This window comes from Aythya fuligula, chromosome 22 (genome assembly GCF_009819795.1).
Source record: "Aythya fuligula isolate bAytFul2 chromosome 22, bAytFul2.pri, whole genome shotgun sequence".
Lineage (NCBI taxonomy): Eukaryota > Metazoa > Chordata > Aves > Anseriformes > Anatidae > Aythya > Aythya fuligula.
The window spans coordinates 526,531-547,529 of NC_045580.1; the positions used below are offsets into that span (position 1 = coordinate 526,531).

General features: G+C 50.4%; 1 protein-coding gene across 6 annotated transcripts in view; it reads right to left on the reverse strand.

Annotated features, from left to right (window-relative positions):
* Positions 1-20,999, reverse strand: part of KIRREL3 (kirre like nephrin family adhesion molecule 3) — a 316,766-nt gene that overhangs the window by 32,501 nt on the left and 263,266 nt on the right. For all 6 annotated transcript variants that reach the window (XM_032201818.1, XM_032201817.1, XM_032201814.1 and 3 more), the window contains 3 exons: positions 15,693-15,850; positions 12,111-12,261; positions 7,511-7,616 (listed from right to left, as the gene is read on the reverse strand). In XM_032201818.1, the coding sequence (XP_032057709.1) occupies positions 7,511-7,616; positions 12,111-12,261; positions 15,693-15,850 (415 nt within the window). The remainder of the gene's footprint in view (positions 1-7,510; positions 7,617-12,110; positions 12,262-15,692; positions 15,851-20,999) is intronic.

Here is a 20,999-nt window from a genome sequence, read left to right on the forward strand (position 1 = left end):
AACCCACTGGCCTGATCTTATCCATCGCTGTGCAGTGAAAGGCTACGGCCCTGCTCCTGCCACGTGCTCAGCCAGAGGAGCACATGCTGCTGAATGTCTCCTTTCAGCTGGAATGGACCAAACTGGTTTTTGTTTCTTTCCCCCTCCTTGATGTCATTCTCCCTCACTTCAGGAAAGCCATCGTGTTTCTCTGTCCTGTCCAGTTCTGCTGGTGGTCCTGGTTGGGATGGTCACAGCCATGGCTCACCCCACATCCCAAACCTCTCCACTCCAGCACAGCAAGCACACAGACCACATCAGCAACACCCCTCTGCTAGCCCCCTCCATCACTGAGGCTCCATCCAACAGCAGTTTGGGCTGGCTGCTTCATCACTCATTTAATTCGGTTCCTTTAATCACCGCTACATCAGGAAGTGATGCTCAGAAGTACAAAGCACTTTCTTTCCTCCCCCACCTCCCCCCCTTTTTTTTTGCTTTCCACCAGATTCTCCCTCCTCTATGCTCTCTCCTCATTAGTCTGAGCTGCCTCTGAGCGTCTCCCACACACTTGTTCCCATTACCCTGACAAGCCAGGGAAGGGGAAGACAAATCTCCCTGTCCCCACACCGTGTGAGCAGAGGGAAGCTCCACGATTCCCAGTGTCACCTGGAGTCACCACCACCACAGAGTCCCCGCAGCAGCCCAGCAGCGGAAAGATTTGTGCCTTTTATTTTACTTTATTTTTTTTAAAGCCTCTCTCTCCATGTCAGAGGGAGCTGGCAGATGGGGCTGACGCATCATGGAGAAGATCTGAAGAATTCATTTCCTGTTACTTTTTTATTTCCCCAGCTTTCATTTTCACTTCAGAGCAAAGGTCCAGTTGTCTGGGAGGAAGCTACAAAGACAAACCCGGGCAGGAAAACAGAGATAGCCAGGAAAAATGTTACTGTGCCGATAACTTGAGACCTCGGTGTGCTTTGCATTCATTTCAACTCCCACTTCAGCTGCATTTTCCTATGTCTATAAATTAGATTTACTCTGTCGCTGCTGTGAAATGCCTGAGGGCCCCTTCCCCACGCTGTCTTCTCCTCCCTCCCTTGCCATGTGTGGCTGCGGGAGGCAGCGGGAGAGGTGACAGCCCTGCCGAGGGACAGCGTGTGGCTTTCAGCATCCTGTGGGGGACCGCTGGTGGCTGTGCTCTTCGGAGGAGGAGGGAGCAGATGGGAGCATGGCAGCTGGGGGAAGGCAGGCTGCAAAAACGAGGGGCTTGGGGTGATAATCCTGTGTGCTGGTGTGAACAAGCAGTTTCCCCAAGCTGGTCTGAGGGAAGAGAGTCCTAGCATGCCACGAAATGACTGCAAAGCCCGAGTGGCCCAAAAGGGCAGCTCTGGGATGCTTTCTGCCCCGATGGGTGCACGGCAGCGAGCCCGTGCAGCTCACACCTTTCCTGCAGCCACCGGCTGCTCTGCAGTGTGTTTTGAGCCCTTGGAAGCTCCTTTCAAGTATTAATAGAGATGTGACTGTCATTTAATATGAGCTTAATATTGCAGATCTCCCTTAACTGGGGGGGACAAAAACAGGTACCAGTTATACAGTAGTCCCAGTAATAAGAAGCCCTGGGGAAGGCGGAGTATGGGGGGATTTCATGTTTGCGTTGGGCCCCTCATGGATGGTCAGTGGAAAGTAAGGAAACAGCAAGCACTCCAACTCCCAGGAGACATTTTTCAAAGCCACCTGAATCCACATTAAAATATAGTCAGGTCTTCTAGTGCCAGAACAGGGAGCACAGCCCCTCCTGAGGCTTGGCTGCAGGCAGCACCAGGCATGCCATTAACTGGGTTGTTTGCCATGTCTCCATCGGAAGTTGCCAATGAAATGCATCATCCTGAATCTTTGCATCAGTTTTCCATGATCCAATAATCCCTTCTGGCCTTCACAGCCTATGGATCTGCAAACACATTCTACAGCAGCTAAATAGAAGAGGCAGCGACAACTTTGGTGTGATGGAGGAGCACGGAACTTAAATCTGCCTTCCCTTGGGCTTTCACCTGGGACCAGAGATGTTGTGCACACTCAGATGCCCAGCTGGCCATGTGAAGAATCACATGGACAAAGGATGGACAAAGGATGGAGAGCCAGCTGGAGTGAGATCTGTTCCTGGTGCCTGGGGTGATTTCTTCTTCTATTCACTGAGCCTAGCAGCAGAAAACCATTCCCAAGACTTTTCCTTAGGGTCTTTCTTTTCCTTAAGACCCTAATCCCCCATCCTTTGATAAGGCTCTCCCAGTCCTGATGTGCTCCTGGCTTTGCTCCTCAGCCACCCAGTGTCACCCAGCAGCACGTGCCCTCATGGACTGGCTCTCAGCTGTGCAGCCAAGCAATGCCAAGCCACAGACGAGCTGGTTCAAGCATCTCAGAAAACCTCCAGGCTGGGATGGTGCGATTTCCAACAGGACAGGGGCACCTGTTCTTCGAGAACTTGACTTCTCCATGGCAGCCTGGAGCACTTTGTGAATAGTCCTGGCAAGCTGCTCCTTCCCAGCAGGACCAAGGACTGAGGAGATAAGCCCCAAGCTGACAGGAGCAGCAGTGACCTGTGGAGGCTGAGCTTCTGCTCTGGGGTTGTTAAAACAAAATGTGGGAATGTGGACGCAGTGTAAGACAGGCTGGCCAAAGTACAGCTTGTGTGTACATGTATCTTTGTCTTCTCCTCTTCTCAGAGCTCAGCAATATCAGGTATAATTTTTCCTTATCTACCCGAACTCCAGCAGGCCTGCCCCTTTTTCTCCCAAGACCAGAAGCTAAAATGCTCACAGACCTGCAGGTAGGCACAATGCACGACACTCACACCCCCAAGCGGTAACACAACAGACCTCCTTCCAAGCAGCCAGCTCCCTGTGCACCTCTCCAGCAGAAGGCAGTGGGGACTGGACTGCCCTGACCTCAGCAGAGCAGCCCTGCACGCCTGGCATCGGCACACTCTGCAACAATTTCTGGCTGCAACACCTTCCCCCTGCTCCCAGCAGCTGCTGACTTCTCCCAAGGCAAAAAGTGAATGCCAGTGAGACCCGCAAAATGGGGTGACTGCAAACATGCAGGCTGTGGGGTGTCCCAAGCAGCTACAAACTGCTGCACAGCAAAACGCATGGCAAATATCTGAGCTCACGAGCAGGCTTGCCTGGGTTTGCAAGACTTGTTCTCATTCTTTAAATTAGCAATCAGAATTAAGATACTGTGTGTGCCCCTGCAGGAAGGGACCAGTCCAGATCTGCTGGAGGTGCTCAGACTCTTCATCCTTGCATTCTCTCCTGAGGCCTTGGTGGGAAATGCCCACCCTGCATCCCAGACAGAGCTGGAGGTGGACTGCAGAAACTGGATGTTTTCCCTGCTTGCCCTTTTGCAAACGCAGCAAGCACGTCTTTTTGTTTTCCCTTGTGCAAGGCAGGACACCACCTCCCACCAGGTGTGTTCAAGCCCCACTGCCTTTAAAGAAAAGCTCTTAAGAAGCAGTTGAGTTCAGATTAATATTTGATGAGCGACAGCGTGCTGTTGGTTCAAAGATAAAGCAGTGTTTTCCAAACACGGAGGTCCTTTCTGCAGCGCGGAGCCCGCTGGGCGAACAAACAAACATCGCTCCCTGCCCGCCCTCTTGTCACAAGATGGGGCATGGGAAATGGAAACCCAGGCACTGGTGTTCACCAGGCTGCTGCTGCAGAAAGGTCTGTGCCCCTTTGGGTAGCTGGCACCTTTGGTTTCAGCCCAGCGTGTGCAGGTGGAGGTTGCTTGTACTGCACTGAATGTGGTCCTGGCTTCTGCTGTGGGGTGGGGAAGAGGAGCTGGTGGAGCATCCCTCGGGGGGCTCTTAAATAAACGGCTCCTCCTGACCTCTGCTTCTGCTGCAGCGTCGCCTGGATCTTCTGCCATGCCCCATGCAATTATGGAGAGGAGTGTGCGTTTTTAAATGGTATATTTGATCTCTCTCTCTTTCTGTCCATGCTTGTCTGTCCATCCCTCACCCCCATGCCTAGGTATTGCCCTGCAACCCAGCTCTGTAGCTGGTGCTGCAGGGTGGCTCGAAATGTCCCATCCCCCCCATGACTGCAAAGATAACGTTATTTGCAAAGGTCTCTGCTAGCCTTGGGGATGAGAGCACTGTATCAATGCGCCAGAGTGAGGTATTTATTATTGCCCTGCCTGTAGCAGTTCCCCATCTCACTGCAAAAATAATCATCATCAGAGGAGCCCAAAAGGCTGAGGGACTCTGCCTCTTGCAATATTAAACTTTCCCATTTTCTTCTGCCACTTTAAAGATTCTCTTTCTTACTGCAAGTGATAAATAATAACAGCAAAAAAACACCCCACAGACACACAACAGACATCAAAAGCCAAGGGAAGATTGGCAAATAGAGAGATCTGAAGTGAGCAAAGAGGAGGCCTGGTTGTGAGTCGGTTCACGTCGCCCTGACTTCTGTTGCTTTCCATTAATTTCACCCGCCAACACAGGTGGCAGAACAACGGCGACAGCTAATTACTCTCTCTCGCCTTCCCTTTCTTGCCCGTTTGCTTGCAGCAAAAGAAAGTCAGTGAATTCCCTGATGGCCTTGGAGCTCGCTCCCCACAGGAGCAGATGGGGGCAGGTGCTGCCCAGGCTCCTCAGCCCTGCCACAATGCGGGTGCAGGATGCATAATCCCTGGGCCACAAAAAAGCAACCTGAGGCTCAGCACGGCTTGCGCACCCATGCGATGCCTTGCCAGCCTTGCCCAGCTTGCTTTTGGTGACAGTGGCTGCGAGTGACAGCGCAGGTGACACTGCGGGTAAAGGCACCTGCACCAAAACCCTCTGGGGGAAAGGATGCTCCTTGTCCAGGAGCTGCTGCTGTCCAAAGGCAGGGCTAAGAGGAGTTGAGGAGCCGTGCCTCTGGAAAGGAGAGTCCAGCCCTGCCTGCACAGAAGCACCCAACACACTGAGACGCCCACAGGTTTTATGGCAGAGGACTTCTGGCTTTTCCTCCCATTGGACAATGCCATTGAGGCTAAATGGAAACGTTTCACGGAAACCTGTCAGTTTTGACAAAAGGGAATTAACCTGTCCCAGAACAGAATATTCTGTAACTTTCCACTGTGACTCTGGGAAAAGATCACTCATTTCTAAACAGGTTTTCCTTATGTTAAAAAAAAAAAAAGCATGCGACGCATTATATAAGAGAAAGCACGAACAAAACATGCGGACAGGGGGATGTGACAGTGGCATTGCATGACAACGTCATGGTGTCATGCAAATGCAGAGCAGGGGGACAGCTTGCTTGCATATTCACAGCAGAGACAGCACCACAGAGCTGGCTGTGGGTTTACATCCAGAAAAGGGGATTTATGGTGTTTAGACATTTTCCTTTCTGTTCAGAGCTGTTTACTGACAAATATATTGGGAGGTATTAAAAATAAATGTCGGCTGCTGACCATGATCTAATATTTCTGAGGCTGAAGGAAGCTGTAGGAAATATATCAGCATGTGTCTCTCCCTGGGGAGAAAAATACCACACTTTCTGTTTCCAGTCTACTTTCTAATCTTTGTTTTTAAGGCAGTGTAAGTTCATCCTGGATCACACTTTCCACCCTTGCAGCTCCTGGTGCAGGATCAGTGGTCTTTCCTCTCTCTGTCCTCCCTGGGATGCCCTCAGAGCTTCCTGCATCCCTGTGCCCACACGATGCTCCCTGAGGTGCACAACACCAGACTTTTACACCCAACGGTGCCGCTGAGGCTACTTGCTTACTTGGGCAACCCTGTGTGCTTCAGAGACACGGCTTTGTTTAATTAAGGCATACTCTTGACATTTACAGAGACCCTTTCTTGCTGCTTCAGCTCCAGACAACCTCTGTTCCTAAACTGAAGCTCCAAATCCTCCTCTCGCTTCCCAGCTGGGATATCCCACACTGAGCTGCAGGGCTGAGATGTCTGCTGCCTTGACATAGCTACTGAAGAGCCCTGGGATCTTTGGGAAGGGAAATGAATCGCCCCGATCAATCAGAGCCATTAGATGGAAGGAAGCCCCACCGTGTGCTGCTGAATCGTGTTTGCTTGTCACAGTGGTAGGGAAAAAGCCTTGTGTGATGTTAACATGTTAAGGGAACTTAAGAAATGAAAACCCCAAAGTGCTTGAATTTTTCATGCCTCTTTTTTTTTTTTTTTTCTTTTTCCATAAATAAAAAAAATCCCTTTAATGAGAAAACATAACTCAAAAAAAGTGCAATTAGCTTTGGTATAAAAGTCCACCATGAGAAGAATGACAAAGTATTTTGCAGCAAGGCAGACGTCCCTGTGGCACCAGGGTCAGCACTGCCCAGGGAGGGTGAAAGGATGGGGCTGTGGGGTGGGAGGAAGGCACGGAGAGGGCTGAGGGCAGCACGAGCAGCTCCAGGGGGCTGCGACTCCTCTGTGCCCATGTGGGACACACACCCAGCCTGCCACACTTATTTTCTTCTGAACTGTAAATATGGAAATGGGGCTATTTGTATCTTTGACATTAATTGACTTCTGAAATTAATAACTCTTCCGTGTAACTAGGAACGCAATTATGACTTTGTTGTGCTGATAGCAGATATCCAGCCAGAAGGAATCATTCCTACCAGCAAACTCGATTGTACTAATTAAGCTGTACAAGCCTAACAGGAGGTGGGTCGTGGTAACCTGTCCCCGGAGGTGCCTCCTCTGTTATTACAAACTGAGGCAGTTGCACAAACACCACCGACTGCCTGCACGTGTCTGCACCCAACTCTTGAGCCTGGAGAGGCCGTGGTGGGACCTGGTGTACTGCGAGATGTCTCCAAGAGTGCTCAGGCCCCCGAGGAGGGACGGCAGCCCTCCCGCTTCCCTCTTCAATGAGGCAGGTACTGGGACACCGCACACCGAGCCCCATGCTTACAGTCCTGCTCATCACGCCCTGTGCAACCTCGGTGGCTGCTGCTCAGGAGTGACCAGGTACAGGCACAGAGCCTCTTCTGCCCCTACCTCCCATGAGTTCTCCTCCTCCTCCACCCCCTTCTTGCCTCCCCAGTGCCCGGCTGCTGCCCAGCCCCTGCAGCTTCAGCCCAGGCACCTCTGCTCCAGCCTGTGGCACCCTTCTGAGCCCTGTGCCATGCTGCTGGGGCTGCACGTGGCTCCTAAAGGGTTACACAGCGATGGCACCAGAGTGGTATTGTTCAAACCATAAAAGAGCGTGCACAAAGAGAAGGAATTTTCCAATTTTCCCCATAAAAGACTTTTCACTCGGCACGTTTTGCTCATTATGTCCTCGAACAGATGGCTCCGCTAGCTCTGTGCCAGGCCTCCAAATCCAGCCCAAAGCACCCGTGCATCCCCGACCAAGGGCTTGCTGCATGCATCAACCTCACGTGGAGCACCCAGAGCTTCCTCACCTGTGAGCAGCAGCAAGGTGAGGACAGCTGGGGGGAGCTGGGCAGCGCTGGTGAGGCTGTGCTGTGTGCGGGGATGGAGGGGGATGCACAGTGACAGTAAGAAGGGAGGACGCCTTACCTGTACTGCGTGACGGCCGGGTTGGCCTTGGCAGAGCAGTGGAACTTGACGGTGTTGTCCTCCAGGACTGGCTGAGGCTCCACGGACAGGTTCACCAAGGGGGGGTCTGCAAAGAGACAGCGACAAGGTCACATTGCCAGCCGAGGTGGGCACAGCAGCCCTGTGCTGCTGTGCTGCCCACGGCTCCTGAGCCTGGGAAGCAGAAGGCAGGTGTGGGAGAGCATGGCAGAGGCTCTGAGGCTGCTTCGTGCTTTGATCGAATGCTCAGGGCTTTGTAAGGCTGGCTGCAGGCTGATGCTGTGCACAGAAAGCACAAGCCCTGGGTGCACATCTACAACATCTGGGTGCAGCCTGCAGGCCCCATGCTTGCCCCACAGGGTCTTGGACACTGAAGAGGCATGGGGAATAAAAACCCTTTGGGCTAGAGAGCTGTCCTCCCACCAAGACAGCAGCCAGAGCTGTTTTTTGGCTCCTCAGCAGCACCCGATCCCTCCTCCAACCCAGGATGCTCTCCCGCTCGCTGCAGCCCAGCACCTTCCCTGCTGCCACGCCACGTGCACTGCTCAACGTAGCATCTCACTTCAGAGCCATTAGCGCAGGCTCTGATTCCCGTTTAAGGGAATAAACTCGCCTGCTTTGAAAAGTTCCCATTCAATATCTTGCTGCGTAATGACGATCTTTTGTCTACCCGCTAACTTGAAAGTGGCATTTCTGCTCTTTCATCAGCCTAATCATCTCTGCCAAGTCCTTATTGGTGTCACAGGCCTCTCGGTTCTCTTGGCTGCTGCTCTGCTTCTCTTCTACTTTTACATGATAAGCTTCTGTGTGCTTTAGCGGCAAACAAAATTTAGAAGAGAACGGATGAAAGCAAGTGAGAAGAGAAAAGGGTGCAGTGTTGTGGTGGATAATAAGAATATTCAGAGCGGTTTTAATTTTTCATGATGTCTCAGAGGAGGTGCTGGACATCCAGCTTTAGGTTTGAAGAAAGAGACCTCACTTGAGGGAAGAAAAAAACTCCAGGTGGTATCTCGCAGCTCTCCTGTCTGCCAAGGCACCTGTTACAGGCCACCGTTAGACACTGCAGTGCTAGAGGAACCACTCCAGCCTTGTCAAGAGGCTTTCCAGAAGGTGGAAATGGTGCTGAAGGACCAACCCCTTCAGGCTGTGTTGGGACTGTGAAGAGGAGCTGAGGGGCTCCCCTGTCCTTAAGGTATGAATCCAATGCAGCAGATGCAAAAATGCATCCTAAACTATCTGCTACCTGCTGCCTCTCTCCTCTTCTTAAATATCTCAGCAACATCTCTCCCAGCTGGAGCATCCCTCCCATGCTGCAGCTTCACAGACACCTGTGCCCTGAGGAGAAAACAATGGCAGTGAGGGGATGTTTTACTGGGAGCCAGACCAAGCTGGGGTGGCACGATGATGGTCAGCGTGCTGCTTGGATGCCCTGAAGCCAAAGCTCTAACAGAAGCCTGAGCAGCGCTGCTGTTAACCACATAAACACTCAGGTTGGAAAAGACCTCTAAGATCAAGCCCAGCCAAGGATGAAAGCTCCCCTGCCACTGCTCCCTCTGCCAGCATCCTCCCCCAAACACAGGACAGGGTCTTGCTGGGGAGATGGGGCTCTCTGGCACCAGCTCAGCACCTTTGCTTGAAGGCACACGCTCTTTCTGGGCATCCAGAGGTGACAACAGCTTGACTGCCACCTCTCCTCTCTGTCCCCATCCCTTCTGATCCTGCCTGCAGCACTGGGTACCATGCTGCAAAGTGTGGCCATCCCTCCTCTGCTGCATCCCCACCTCTGTTGGCCCCGTGATATTTACACAGCCAGAGCCCTGCTTTGTCGCCAGCAGAGCCACCTGCCTTTTTGATGGGAAATTATGACGGGAAATTATAGGTATTTTCAATTTACCCTAATCTCATTTTAAAATGTGCAATTCAAATGACAATAAAGATGGGCGCAGTTGGGAATATAAATGAGCTTCACTAACATAACAGCCCAGAGATATATAGTGCGCTCCTAATTCATTTGCAGGCATCCTGACACTTCCCCATTGTTATACAACAACAGCTAATCACCTTCCTTTGTTAAGTATGAATCACACTTCTCTTTAGTAGCTTCCCCATTGTTTGATGGTTTAGTAGCTGTGCCTACGATTTACAGAGGAGCCTCTTTGTATTAAAATGAGCCCAGCTCCCTCCTTGCACTCAAAATAAAAAATGTAGATTAAAAAGAAAAAGAGCAAAGGAAATGAATTAAAGTCTTTGATCTTCCCTTTCGCAAATGGGATTGGGCTTCTGAACGTTGCAGTAAGGCTGGTGAGCTTCCCCACGAGGCGGTCGGTGCTGCAAAGAGCGTGGGTTTGTGTGTGCGAGCGTGTTTGGGGGTATATTAGGGGAAAAAAAAGACACAAATTGTAACTCATCAGGATGTAATTCCACGCGCTTACAATTATAATTCCTGCCTGGCTTCTTGTAATTAATTTGAGATGGAATCAGAGTTGGAGGAGAGCATGCATGCAAAGTGCTGGCTGGCGCAGGTACCGCGCATTGCCGTCAGCAAACCTCCTAACTCAGCACCTGCAAAATGAGGGCTGGCATCGCTGCGGGGCAGAAAAGCCTTTTTGGGGTGGGCTCCGGAAGCTGTGAATGAACAGGGATTAGGAGCTGAAAGCAGGCTCTGACGCCTCTTCAGATCTGGGTTTTCATGCTCCCCGATGAGAGGCATAAATAGGAACAAAACGCTGCAACGCTACAAGGACCAGCACAGCACCTCCAGCGGAGCGAGGTGGCCTGCGGGTTGCTCGTCACCCTGGTCCCCAGACCTGCCACTTCTGTTCTCATACTGCCACCTCCTGCAAAAATATGGATGTGGTCAAATCCCTTCCTGCCATCAAACAAAGGTGTAAAAATGAGCAAATACACATGTGTGTGCAGAGGCTTGGAGCAAATGGCTTTGGATAAGCAACAGCCCTGCTCCTCCCCATCCCGGCACGCTGGATGTGAATTTCCATAGAGCCACTGGGCTCTGGCAATATAAATAGTTTATGGCATATCAAACTATTAAACATGATTTTAATCCCACTTGTGATGTTCGGCGCATAACTCACAGGAGGCTGACTTTGATGTGGCTGGTGGAACAGAAATCACATTGAACAGATGTTCCAGCTGGAGTCGCTTAGTGTTTCCATTACAGACTCCAGCTTTTTTTTTTTTTTATCTTGGTTTCTTTCCCCTTGCCATTTTTTTTTTTTTTTTTTTTTTAAGGGGATAGTGTTTATGACTCAGCTATTTCACTGCTGCTGAGGCTAAGATTGGCAGGCAGGTCCTGTGCCCACATGAGACTGATGGGATCCAAACTCATGTTTTGCATCAGCTGAAGCAGGCTGTTCCTGCTGCCACGAGTGCAAGCACCTCATACACCTGCAGAGGACAAAAACCCTGCCTGGGTGCTTCTGCAGAGTACAGGCTGCTTAATCCATCTTGGCATTTTTCTATCCCTCCATCACCCATCCAGCTCTGGGAAACTGATATCCTCATTAGACCCCATTAAGAACAACATACTTTTAATAGCTGAATAGGATATTATTATTATTACTTTCACAGCATGGAGTATTTAATGGCTCGAAGTGGAAATTGGTGCTCTTTATTTGGTCTTTCTCTCTTCAGAGTAGATCCCATCATGATCAAGGATGCAGCTCACGTCCCTTGCCCCATACTGTACAGCACGGTGTAATGATGTCTCCGGCTTTGCGTTGTTTGTGAGAACGTGCGTACATCTCCAGCTATTGTAACTGTTTGCCGGCTGTGAAATAACCCATGCTATTATCTCATTTTATCTGGCTGGTTCTGTCAGGACATGCTATAGAGCGACCCAAGAGCCTGTTAATCTTCCGGCAGCAAAAGCCGGGAGTCTTAAATGGTGAATTTTCTGCTGTGCTTGAGTTTGTTCAGGCAGTTTTAATTGGACTCTGGAAAGCAGCTGGCATGCTAATATTGAACACCCTGCATTTGCAAATTGTTGGTAAATACAGCTGCAGGAATTGTGTGTGCAAATGAAGCCTGGCTGGAGAGAGGTCAGGATGTGCCTGAAAGCAACAGCTATTGCAGAGGAGGAGAGAGATCTGTGAAACGTGAATTTTTGAGGAAGAAAGGTTTTCCTTCATGGTTTTACAGAGAAGTGACATCGCTCCCCACACACCTGTCCCTGCTGGATGGTGACTGACACCAGCTGTATGTCACAGGAGGGAGGGCTTTCACAGAGCACTTTGGTGTGTCTAATGGGCTATCTAGATGGAGAACAAGACAAAAACTTAGCCCTGAACAACTTGCAAGCCTGGAAACACGTATTTGTCCAAGAAATGCTTGCCAGCCAGGCAGTGCATGGCTCAAAGAGATGGGCACAAGATGCAAAAGCTGGGAAGCAGCTGGGTGTTGTGTACATCAGGTGCCCCAGGGAGCTCAGGGGAGATGAGCCCTTGTGCCTCTGCCCTCTCTGCACCAGTACACCCCAGCGATGGGGAATGCCCAGCTTGGCGGCCCCGGTGGAGGCAGCAGGGAGGCTGTGGTGACATGGGGCTGCAGTGGCTCAGGTACTCACGCTGGATGTCGATGGTGACCGAGGTCTCCTTCCCGCTGGGAATGGCTTTGTTGGTGGCGCGGCAGACGATGCTCTCCCCATTCTCAATGTCAGAGGGGGCGATGAAAAGGGTGCTCATGATGCTCTCTCTCTTGCCATCGCGGAGAAGTGTCTGTGAAGGGAGATAGGGAGATGGAAAAGGCAGCTTCCAATAGGAAAGTGGCCCCTTCCCCTGGTCAAAAGTCACACATACAGCCAGGCCTTGCTGTTATGAGTTTGCCAGCTAAGCAGCAGTCTACAATCACAGCTCCTCTGGCTGGAATCTACACCAAGAACCCAAAGGGGAATTGCACAGGCACATTTTGCTGTGCTTCCCTTGGAATTGGGCACTTAACTCACATCTGCTTCCCTCCAGCCCTGCTGTGCCTAGACCTGAGAGCTGCAGCTCCAGTGACATGACTGTCACCCCCGGCCTGGGAAAAAGGGAGCCAGGGGACAGATAAGGCAACCGGCTTCTCTAGCCTGCCATCACCTGCTGCACCTACACCAGGCAGGTGCAGAAGCAGCCTGGGCTGATCAGGCTGCAGCTCCCAGCCACTTTGTGCAGGGATGTGTGAGTGGTGGCAGCCGCTACCAGCAGCACAGGATGGATCCTGGGCAGCTTTGATCTGCTGGAGCAGGAGCCCTGCCTTATCCTCAGTGAAGTCCTAATCCTCATTTAAGTCCTTATAGACTGTGATCATGTCACCCTGTCACCTCGTCTGTGGTAAACCAGACTGACCAAGCCCTCTGAGCATCTCAAGATGCTGCACGGTTTTCAATCTTTTAATCACTCTCTGACCCCTCTCTGGTTTATCAGCATCCTCCAGGGACCAGAAATGCCAGAAACACGACTTCACCCAGCCATTGATAATAATGGCAAATGCCATGGACACACCCAGCCAATTCTGGGGATTTCCAAACAGTTTTTCTCTCTTAAGTCTGTATCGTCCAAGTTTTCTCTTCACCATGTAAGGCAAGTACTTTATTGAATTATAAATAGACAGCAGTGAGACTGATGTTTTCATCATTTGGGCTCAGCTGGATGTAGCCCTCTTGCTATAGGTTTGCACAACTGTCAGGCAGTGGGCAAGGAGTAGTGCTGACGAATTGATACCATCAGCCCAGAAGCTGGACAGAAGCAGCACCAAGACCTATTAGAACGTGATCTTTGGGATCTGAGGGCCCCAACAGCTCTTAATTATCCTGACAAACCTCATCTGGGGCCTCTATCCCACCTACAGGTCTAGGAGTTGAATTTAAACTACGGCTCTAGCTCAAGCCATATTTTGGGGGTGCTGATATGGACTTCATCTCCTGGCTTGGCTACAGCCCTGCTTCATCTCTGTGGGCTTTCTGGTGACTGCTGCACTGTGGCTGACCCTATTATGGTCATAAAAACCCACTCTTCTTGTGCCTTTGGTGGTGAGGGCACTGCCTGCTTTGCTGTCACCCTGCCTGTCCTTCCCCTGCAGAACAGCCCCACTTCTGCTGCTGAGGGTGCTGTGAACCCCAGGCTGAGCACTGCAGGTCCTGCCTGTGCAGAACTCACACCCACAGCACCCCAGAGCTCTGTTTAGCTGTCAAACCCTGCAGGATCCTACAATACCCCCTACAGCCTTAGGGACCATTTCCTGTCCTTTTGAAGACAGAGCAGGGTGAGGGTTTGGGGTTTTTAAGTCAGATCTGGCTAATCCGTGATGCCTGGCTGTGACTGCAGTGGGGCTGCATATTAATCAGCTGTTGGATTTGAAATTCAGAGAAACAAAGGAATTATCACTCAGTGCAAATGGTTTCAGGCAATCAGTAACCTGAGCAGTCTGTCTTCTTGGTTGACTGGAATATCTGGATCAAATGAAGTCTGGGTTGGATTTTAATTTTATTAGAGAATAACAACAGAATAAAACTGAAGCCCAGTCTTAAAGGGAACTTCAAAAGGGAGAGGTTTCTTGTATGCCCCAAATCAAAACATCCCATTTCATAAATGGCTAAAACTGCCCATTAGCTTTTCTGTGGGGTCTTTTTCTTTTTTAATGTGACAAGGTTGAAAAGGTCTCAGAAATGCTTGTGTGCTCAAGCTGGGATTTCTCATGCATGCACGGGTGGATGTGGTGATGCTTGAGGCAATGAGCACTGATGCAGCCCACACTGGCTGACCACCTCCATGTGCCCTGCCCTACAGCTGCATTTTCCTGCTCATGGCAGGGAATTATTTGTGGAAGGTCCACCTGGAAATCTCCAGTGAGTCAGGAGAAACTTGGGTTCTACATCCCCAGATCAGCCACCACCACTTCTGCCCCTGGAGAAGGGGCTGACATCCTTGCAGAGCAGGGCTTGCCACCCAAACCACCCCGACAGCTGCTTTAGATGCCATGGAAGTGTTTGTGTGGCATGTGAGATAAGCTGCTGCCTGAAAGCTCAGCTCTAAAAGGCTTCCAAAAAATATATATTTTGAAGAAAAACAAAGAGGAGACACCTTTCCTTCTCTGCTACCCACTGCTTGGGGGTCTGAAAGGGAAATGCTGGCTCCCCACAGCCAGGTCTGCACAGCCTGCAGTGCAGAGCAAGGCTTGGTGTGGATGGAATAAGTTACAAACAATCACATGTCAAAGGCCTGGATTTTAATTAATTTCACTTGAATTAAGAGAGGGCGAGGTCAGCTGTCTCTAGCTTTAATTAGCGCTGCCTCTTGCATAGTGCACAGGGTGATGGGGGCAATTCTGTTCATCCCCACCAGCTATGAGGGGGCAGCTCAGCTTCAGCTAAGGTGTCCGCGGGTGCTGTGGGGCAGCAGGGGGGAGGACGGGGATGCTTTGGCTCCTCTGCCCTTCCAAGCAAGCTGGGATAAGGCTTCCCAGTGGTAGCAGAGGGTGAGATGTTTATTAAAAAGATCTTCAGGAGCTCAAGAGGAATGCCTTTGACTCTGAACTTTGAAGTTGCTTGCATTACAAATGGCTGTAAACTGACCCATTTTGTGCCTTGAATTTTGTGCTTTAGAAATTTTCATTAGAAATGTCAAGTGTTACTGAATCTTTAGCACTTACTGAGCATCAGGCTTTGATAAACAGGAGAACATGTGGGTACCCATTCCGAGTACACTGCCGATTGCTCTTTGATGTTTTCCTTTATGACCCAATAAAGGCTTTCTATTTAAATTAAAAAATGCCAACAACCCTGACAATTTTTCATGGAAAACTGCAGTTAGAGGCAGGGACATATGTCACTGCAAAAAAACTTCTGCCTCAGAGCTTCTGCTGCAGCCAAGGGCAGTGCTGGCTCTGCTCCTTAAGCACTATGAGCACGACACCCAGGTGGGGTCCTGAGTGGAGATGCCAGGTAATTCAGAAGCTATGTGAGGGTACAGAAAGCCAGCCAAATTCCAAGCAGAGCCTATTTCAGTGACATCCTCCTGACTGTTGGAGGTTGCACGGGGTGATGTGGGCTGCGAGGCAGCTCTGGCACTGAAGGCACAGCCCCAGCTGTTTTGGGGCTGTGAGAAGGAGCCCAGGCCCTTCCCAAAGCAAGGAAGAGCACAGTGCACATCCCCACCCCGTCCTGCCTCACCTTGGAGTAAGTGGCTCCATTGATAACTTCTCCTTTCCGCATCCAGATGATGGAGGCAGCTGGCTTGGCGTTGTCTGCGTGGCAGGTCAGGTTGAGGGGGTCTCCTGCTCTCAGGCTGATGATGGGTCCCCCCATAATGATGGGGTCGTCTGGAGGAACTGCAAGGCAATGGCATGAAGGAGGCAAGGTCACTTGGTAGCATTAAACCTCCAGGACTGGAATGGGACCTCTCACACCTCCAGCGGGGTGTGATGAGGACAGGAGCAGCCCGCCACCCATCACATTGTGGGACGGCTTGCAGGTAAGGGCTCTGCCCTGGATTTGATCTACAGCAGCAGAAACTGGCTGATGTTTTAGGTCACGGAGGGATGGAGAGACCATTGAGCACTTCCTTGTCCAGCTTTGATCTTCCTTTTGCTTTCAGTCATCCTCTGTGCCACCCTCTGGCTGCGCAAAAGGTGAAATTCCTCTCATTTGGTCAGAGACTCCCTCTCACTGTTGCATGTCTTTCAAGCATCTCCCTCCACGAAAGCAGGTTTTGCCGGGGCTATTGAGGAGACATTTAATATCCCAACCTGCCTTTGAAACAGTCTCGGTCTGACAGCCTGTGTGAGGCTGCATCCTCATTACAGGACATGGCTTTACTGGCATTGCAGCCGTGGACCTTCCTGCTTTGTGCCAGAGAGGGATGGAAATGGAGAAGCAAGAAATACTGAGCATGGTGATTTTTTGGTGTCTAGTCTGTGAAACCTGACATCTTTAAACACCACCAGCATGGTGGGAAATTGGGCTCTTGGGGGCTCACACAGCACTGGAAAACCAGCAGAAATGCAGAGGTGGAAAAGCATCCCCACTGCAGCCCCTTCTGTCCAAGCAGAGGAGCTCATGCTAGCCAAGGGTGGAGAAAAATTGCTGCTCCAGACCCAGGTCAGAGGAAGGTAAAGCACCTGCAAGAGCCTCCTGCCCTTTCCATCCTTGCAGAGGGGATGCTGCTGGGTGAAAAATGCCCTTTTTCCACAAAAATGGAGCTGCCTGTCATGGGGCTGTGCTCTCCGAGCTGGCTGGCACTGGGCTGAGCTGCACAACGCCAAAGCCTTGAGATCCCTGAGCAGGGCTCTGCCACTGTGCCTGAGCTGCTGCTGTTAGCTGGCCGGGGAATAGTCTTCAGAACTCCTTGCTGGCTTCTCCAGCATGGGCCGAATTTGGGAGATGGAAGGGGATTATTTTCTCTGACAACTCAAAGGTGGCTGCCCGCGTCGGCACAAGATTTGCAGGCGAGGCAGATGTGCCGGTTGCACACAAGGCTGGTCACATACGCATCTGCCAAGTGCTTTGAGTAATGGGATTTTTCAGCTCAGTGGGTGGAACCCAAGAACTGGAGGAAAAAAAGCTTTTCTACATGGATCCAGAATGTACATTTTTCAGGCTACAAGAGTGAAAAATGTGAAAATCCATGTTTTGGGTTAGTCAAGATGCGTCAGCCCCTGGAATATGAGAATGTGAAAAACTCTACTTCATTCTGATGATGTTTAGCTGTTAAAGAAGCATTTTAACTTTAAAAAAACAGTTATTTGATTTAATTCATTTATATTGTTTTCAGAAAAAGAAATACATGTTTCTCAGTAGTTTTTTTTCCCCTCACTGATGCTACTAATTGAATTTGACCTCAGCTTGTGAAATATTGGAAATTCATCTTGTGGAGCTGGGAAGAGGCCCAGCCCACAAGCCTTGCTCTGAAGAGCCTTTCAGAATTAAACGGAGGGACTTTCACGGGGGCTGTTTGTTTAATGCTCCTGGCTGGTCCCACCATCCGGAGCCTGAAGTGTCCCTTTGCAGCCTCTGGCATCACAGTGCTCCCTCAAAGCAGTGCAGATGCCTCTTAGCTGCCCAGTGAAACCTGGGGAAGGGGACAGGACAGGGGACAACCCCATGCAGATATGTATGGGACCACCTGACTTCCCCATGCCAGAAAGCCTTTCCTAACCTGTGTTGCTCCTGTTTCACTCTATTGGATCAGCAGCAAGACCTGGGGAGCTGCTGAAGGAGATGAGAGGGAGAGAATAGGTCCTGATTATGTCTTCCCAAGCAAGTGGTTATCATCCCCCAGTTATTCATGTGGCCATGAATTATTGATTGTCTCCAGGCTCACTAACCAGGGGATCTGGCTGGGGAAGAGAGGGTCTGATGAATAGAAATCAGCAATATCTCTCAACAGCTCTAACTTCTGCAAAATGAAGGATGACGATGCCTTCCCCACTCAAACTCCAGCCTGGGAAAGGAGAAGGAAGAGAAGAATGGAAGATGAAAAGAGAGGAAGAAAGAAGGGGAAGCAAGAAGCCAGTAGCATAGAGCCATGATCCATTATTCATCCCCTGTGCTCCCAGGATTGGTTGTTATTATAAGGCACCACTACAGAATCCGGTCTCCTAATTTTTAATCACGTAGATGTAGAAGTGCTAGCCTTTCTGATTAACGCAGGGATATAAATAGGAAGGGTTGTTTGGGGTTGTGGGTTTTTCATTCCTGACAGCAAAGAAAAGGGAGTTAACCTTTACATGCCTGGAAAACTTAAAAAGGGAATAAAAGAAAAGGGCTGGATGAGCAAAGCACAGGTTGTCATTGGTGGCTCAAGCCCATGAGACCTGAAATAAGCCAGAGAGGTGGATGAGGCATGGTGCATGAGCCCAGACTGGTGTCCAAAGGGACAACGCACTGAGACCTCCTGGGGTGGGAGGAGACCCCAGCAGATCTCTTCTTCACTGTGCACTCAGGACTCGAGCTGGGGAGCTGTTCTTTGCCTGACCATGGACAAAGTTTTCTGGAAGCAACACGACAAGCTTCCCCTCCTCAAAACCATGGGTTTCTGTCAAAACACAGGGTTTGCTGAATATTCTGAAGCCCACAGGTAGGCATTCATTTGTTCTCCATAGCTGTGGGCTGCTTGGGTGTGTACAAACAGCTTGAGGTCTCTGCTCCTTACCCTTTGAAGTGGTTTGGGAGATGGACACATCAACATAAAGAAATATGAATAAATGTGTGCTGCTCTTCGGCTGTGCACTCAGCAACTTCTTCAATTAGTTGGCTAGTTGGAGGCCTTCCTGCATACAACCCTACTCGGCAAGCTTTAATCGTATGATTAATCAATGAGACCATGCAGAATTATTCAGTGCTGAACTGATACCCTAGGCTAACACTGCAGCTTTGACTAAGAAATAACATAGATGTCTCTAAATACTCCTGGCCGTCAGACAGCTGGACAGCATTGTGGCAAGCAAACAGAGCTCAATTATTAGCAATATTTATTGAAATAACAGGATCCTCCAGGCAGAAGTCTTCTTCTGCAAGCAGAGAAAGCAAAAAAAAAAAAAAAAAAAGCCCTCCAGCTGCTAGCACCTCTTCCTAATTAACACTGGCTGCTTTTTTTGTTGTTGCTGGCACCTCCTTACTGCTGGGTTTGTGGATGCAAGAAGCCTCTTCTCCAGACAGTGTTAACATTCAACCCCGAATGCTCCCCAGTGGGGAACGGCCACCCAGCTGCCGGGATGGAGAGGCAGCTGCTGAACGGCCCCTGAGGACTGCTCTGAGCACTATATCAGAAGAAATGTTTGGCTGATGTGAGACGAGTGTCCCCCAAGGAGTGTGAACACCTCTCTCGGGTAAGAGATTGCTCATGTGTTGCTTATCTCCCCTAAGGGGGTTGCAGTATCCGACGCTCTGGGCTCATCTCCTGTGCTAGGCCAACAACAGTGACCAGAAGATGCTCTTAGTAATCACAAACCACTGGGAGGTGGTTGCCAGCCCCAAAGCTGAGGGTCCAAGCACACAGTGGAGACCTAAAAGCATTCCCAGCCCCCTGCAGGGGTTTGCTCGCCCTCCATGCTGGGGGTGCCACCACCTTCCCAGGAGCCTGCCCACCTTTGGTGGCAGCTGGAGGGTTTGGGAGCTTTGCTCTGGCGCAGAAGTGTTTGTGTATTCAGATGCTGCTTCACAAGCTTGTCAAAGAGGCATGTTTGCCTCTTGTAGACAAGTCAAGCTTATGAGGGCATCAGAATACACGTGCTCTGGGTGAGCATACCCAGGCACTGTCCTGATCTGCATACAGCTGCTTGCTGTGTGGAATATTTTGCAATACAAACCCCACAAAGAGTATTTTCCTTTGCAAATCCAACCTCTGCTCCTTGTTGGGGTGTTCTGAGACCAGGTTTGCTGGCTGGCGATGAGCAGGATTTGGCCTCAGCCTCCCCTGGAAGGTGCTGTCTCTCTCCAAAACAGGGATGTAGCAAGACTGCTGGGGTGACTCTGAAAATTGTCTTTGTGTTGATGATACATTCAGCAAACCAATGAGTTAATTAGCTGCTGTATCATTTCTGGTCTCTGCTTGGGACTGGCACGTCCTGATGACCGCAGGGGCTGCCTGCTCTTGGAGGATGATGCCTGTCCTCCAGAGCGCCAGGGGCTGTTTTGCAGAGGCTGCTGGTGTTGCTCTGCAAGATGCTGGTAGGGTCGCAGAGGGGTTTGGCCACATTTGTGGATGTTGGGCTGAGGATGCAGAGAGAGGCTGGAGGGCTGCTCAGAGGAACAGAGCTGCTTTCCTACCAGGTGAGATCAGATGGGATCGGCTTGTTTCGTTTGGCAAAGTGAAGGCTGGGAGAGACTAAGCCTGGCTGCGGTGGATGAACTGTGGGAGGCTGGGAGAAAACAAAGGAATAAACAGGAAAATTTGGGCACTGGGAAAGAAAGATGGTTTCTTGCTTGATCAAATATCCAGAAGAGCTTCCCAAGAGGAGGAAAAGGGGCTAGAAAACTGCTTTTAGGATGGAGCTTGCTACAATGGATAAGAGAATCCCCTTATAGAGATTGTGTTTCTGGCAGTAGGTTTCCAGCAGACTGCCTGGGGTCTCACTGTATTATCAAGCCTGAAGAGTACAAATTGTGAAGACCTAAACCACTGCAGAGCAGCTTACAGCTACATGAATGTTCAGCTTTTCATTTATCAAGGCTTTACACATTTAGGATTCAGATTTCCAGCAGCTCTTCATGGCTAGGAAGGATATAAACAGCCTCTGAGGTTTTGTCCGATGCTTAAAGGCTGAGATTTTGCCGTGTCTGAGTGCTGCTGAGGGTTATATTTCTCAGGGCAGCACTGCCATGAGGCTTATGGCAAAACTGCAGGGCTTGGTGACCTGAGCTCTGGAGCAAACCTAATCCTGGACTGCAGCTGCATCCTCCCCTTAACCTTCACGATGTCTGTCTGCTCCACCTCTCCCCTTCCTAATGCACATAGGATTGCAATTCCTTTGCAGATGA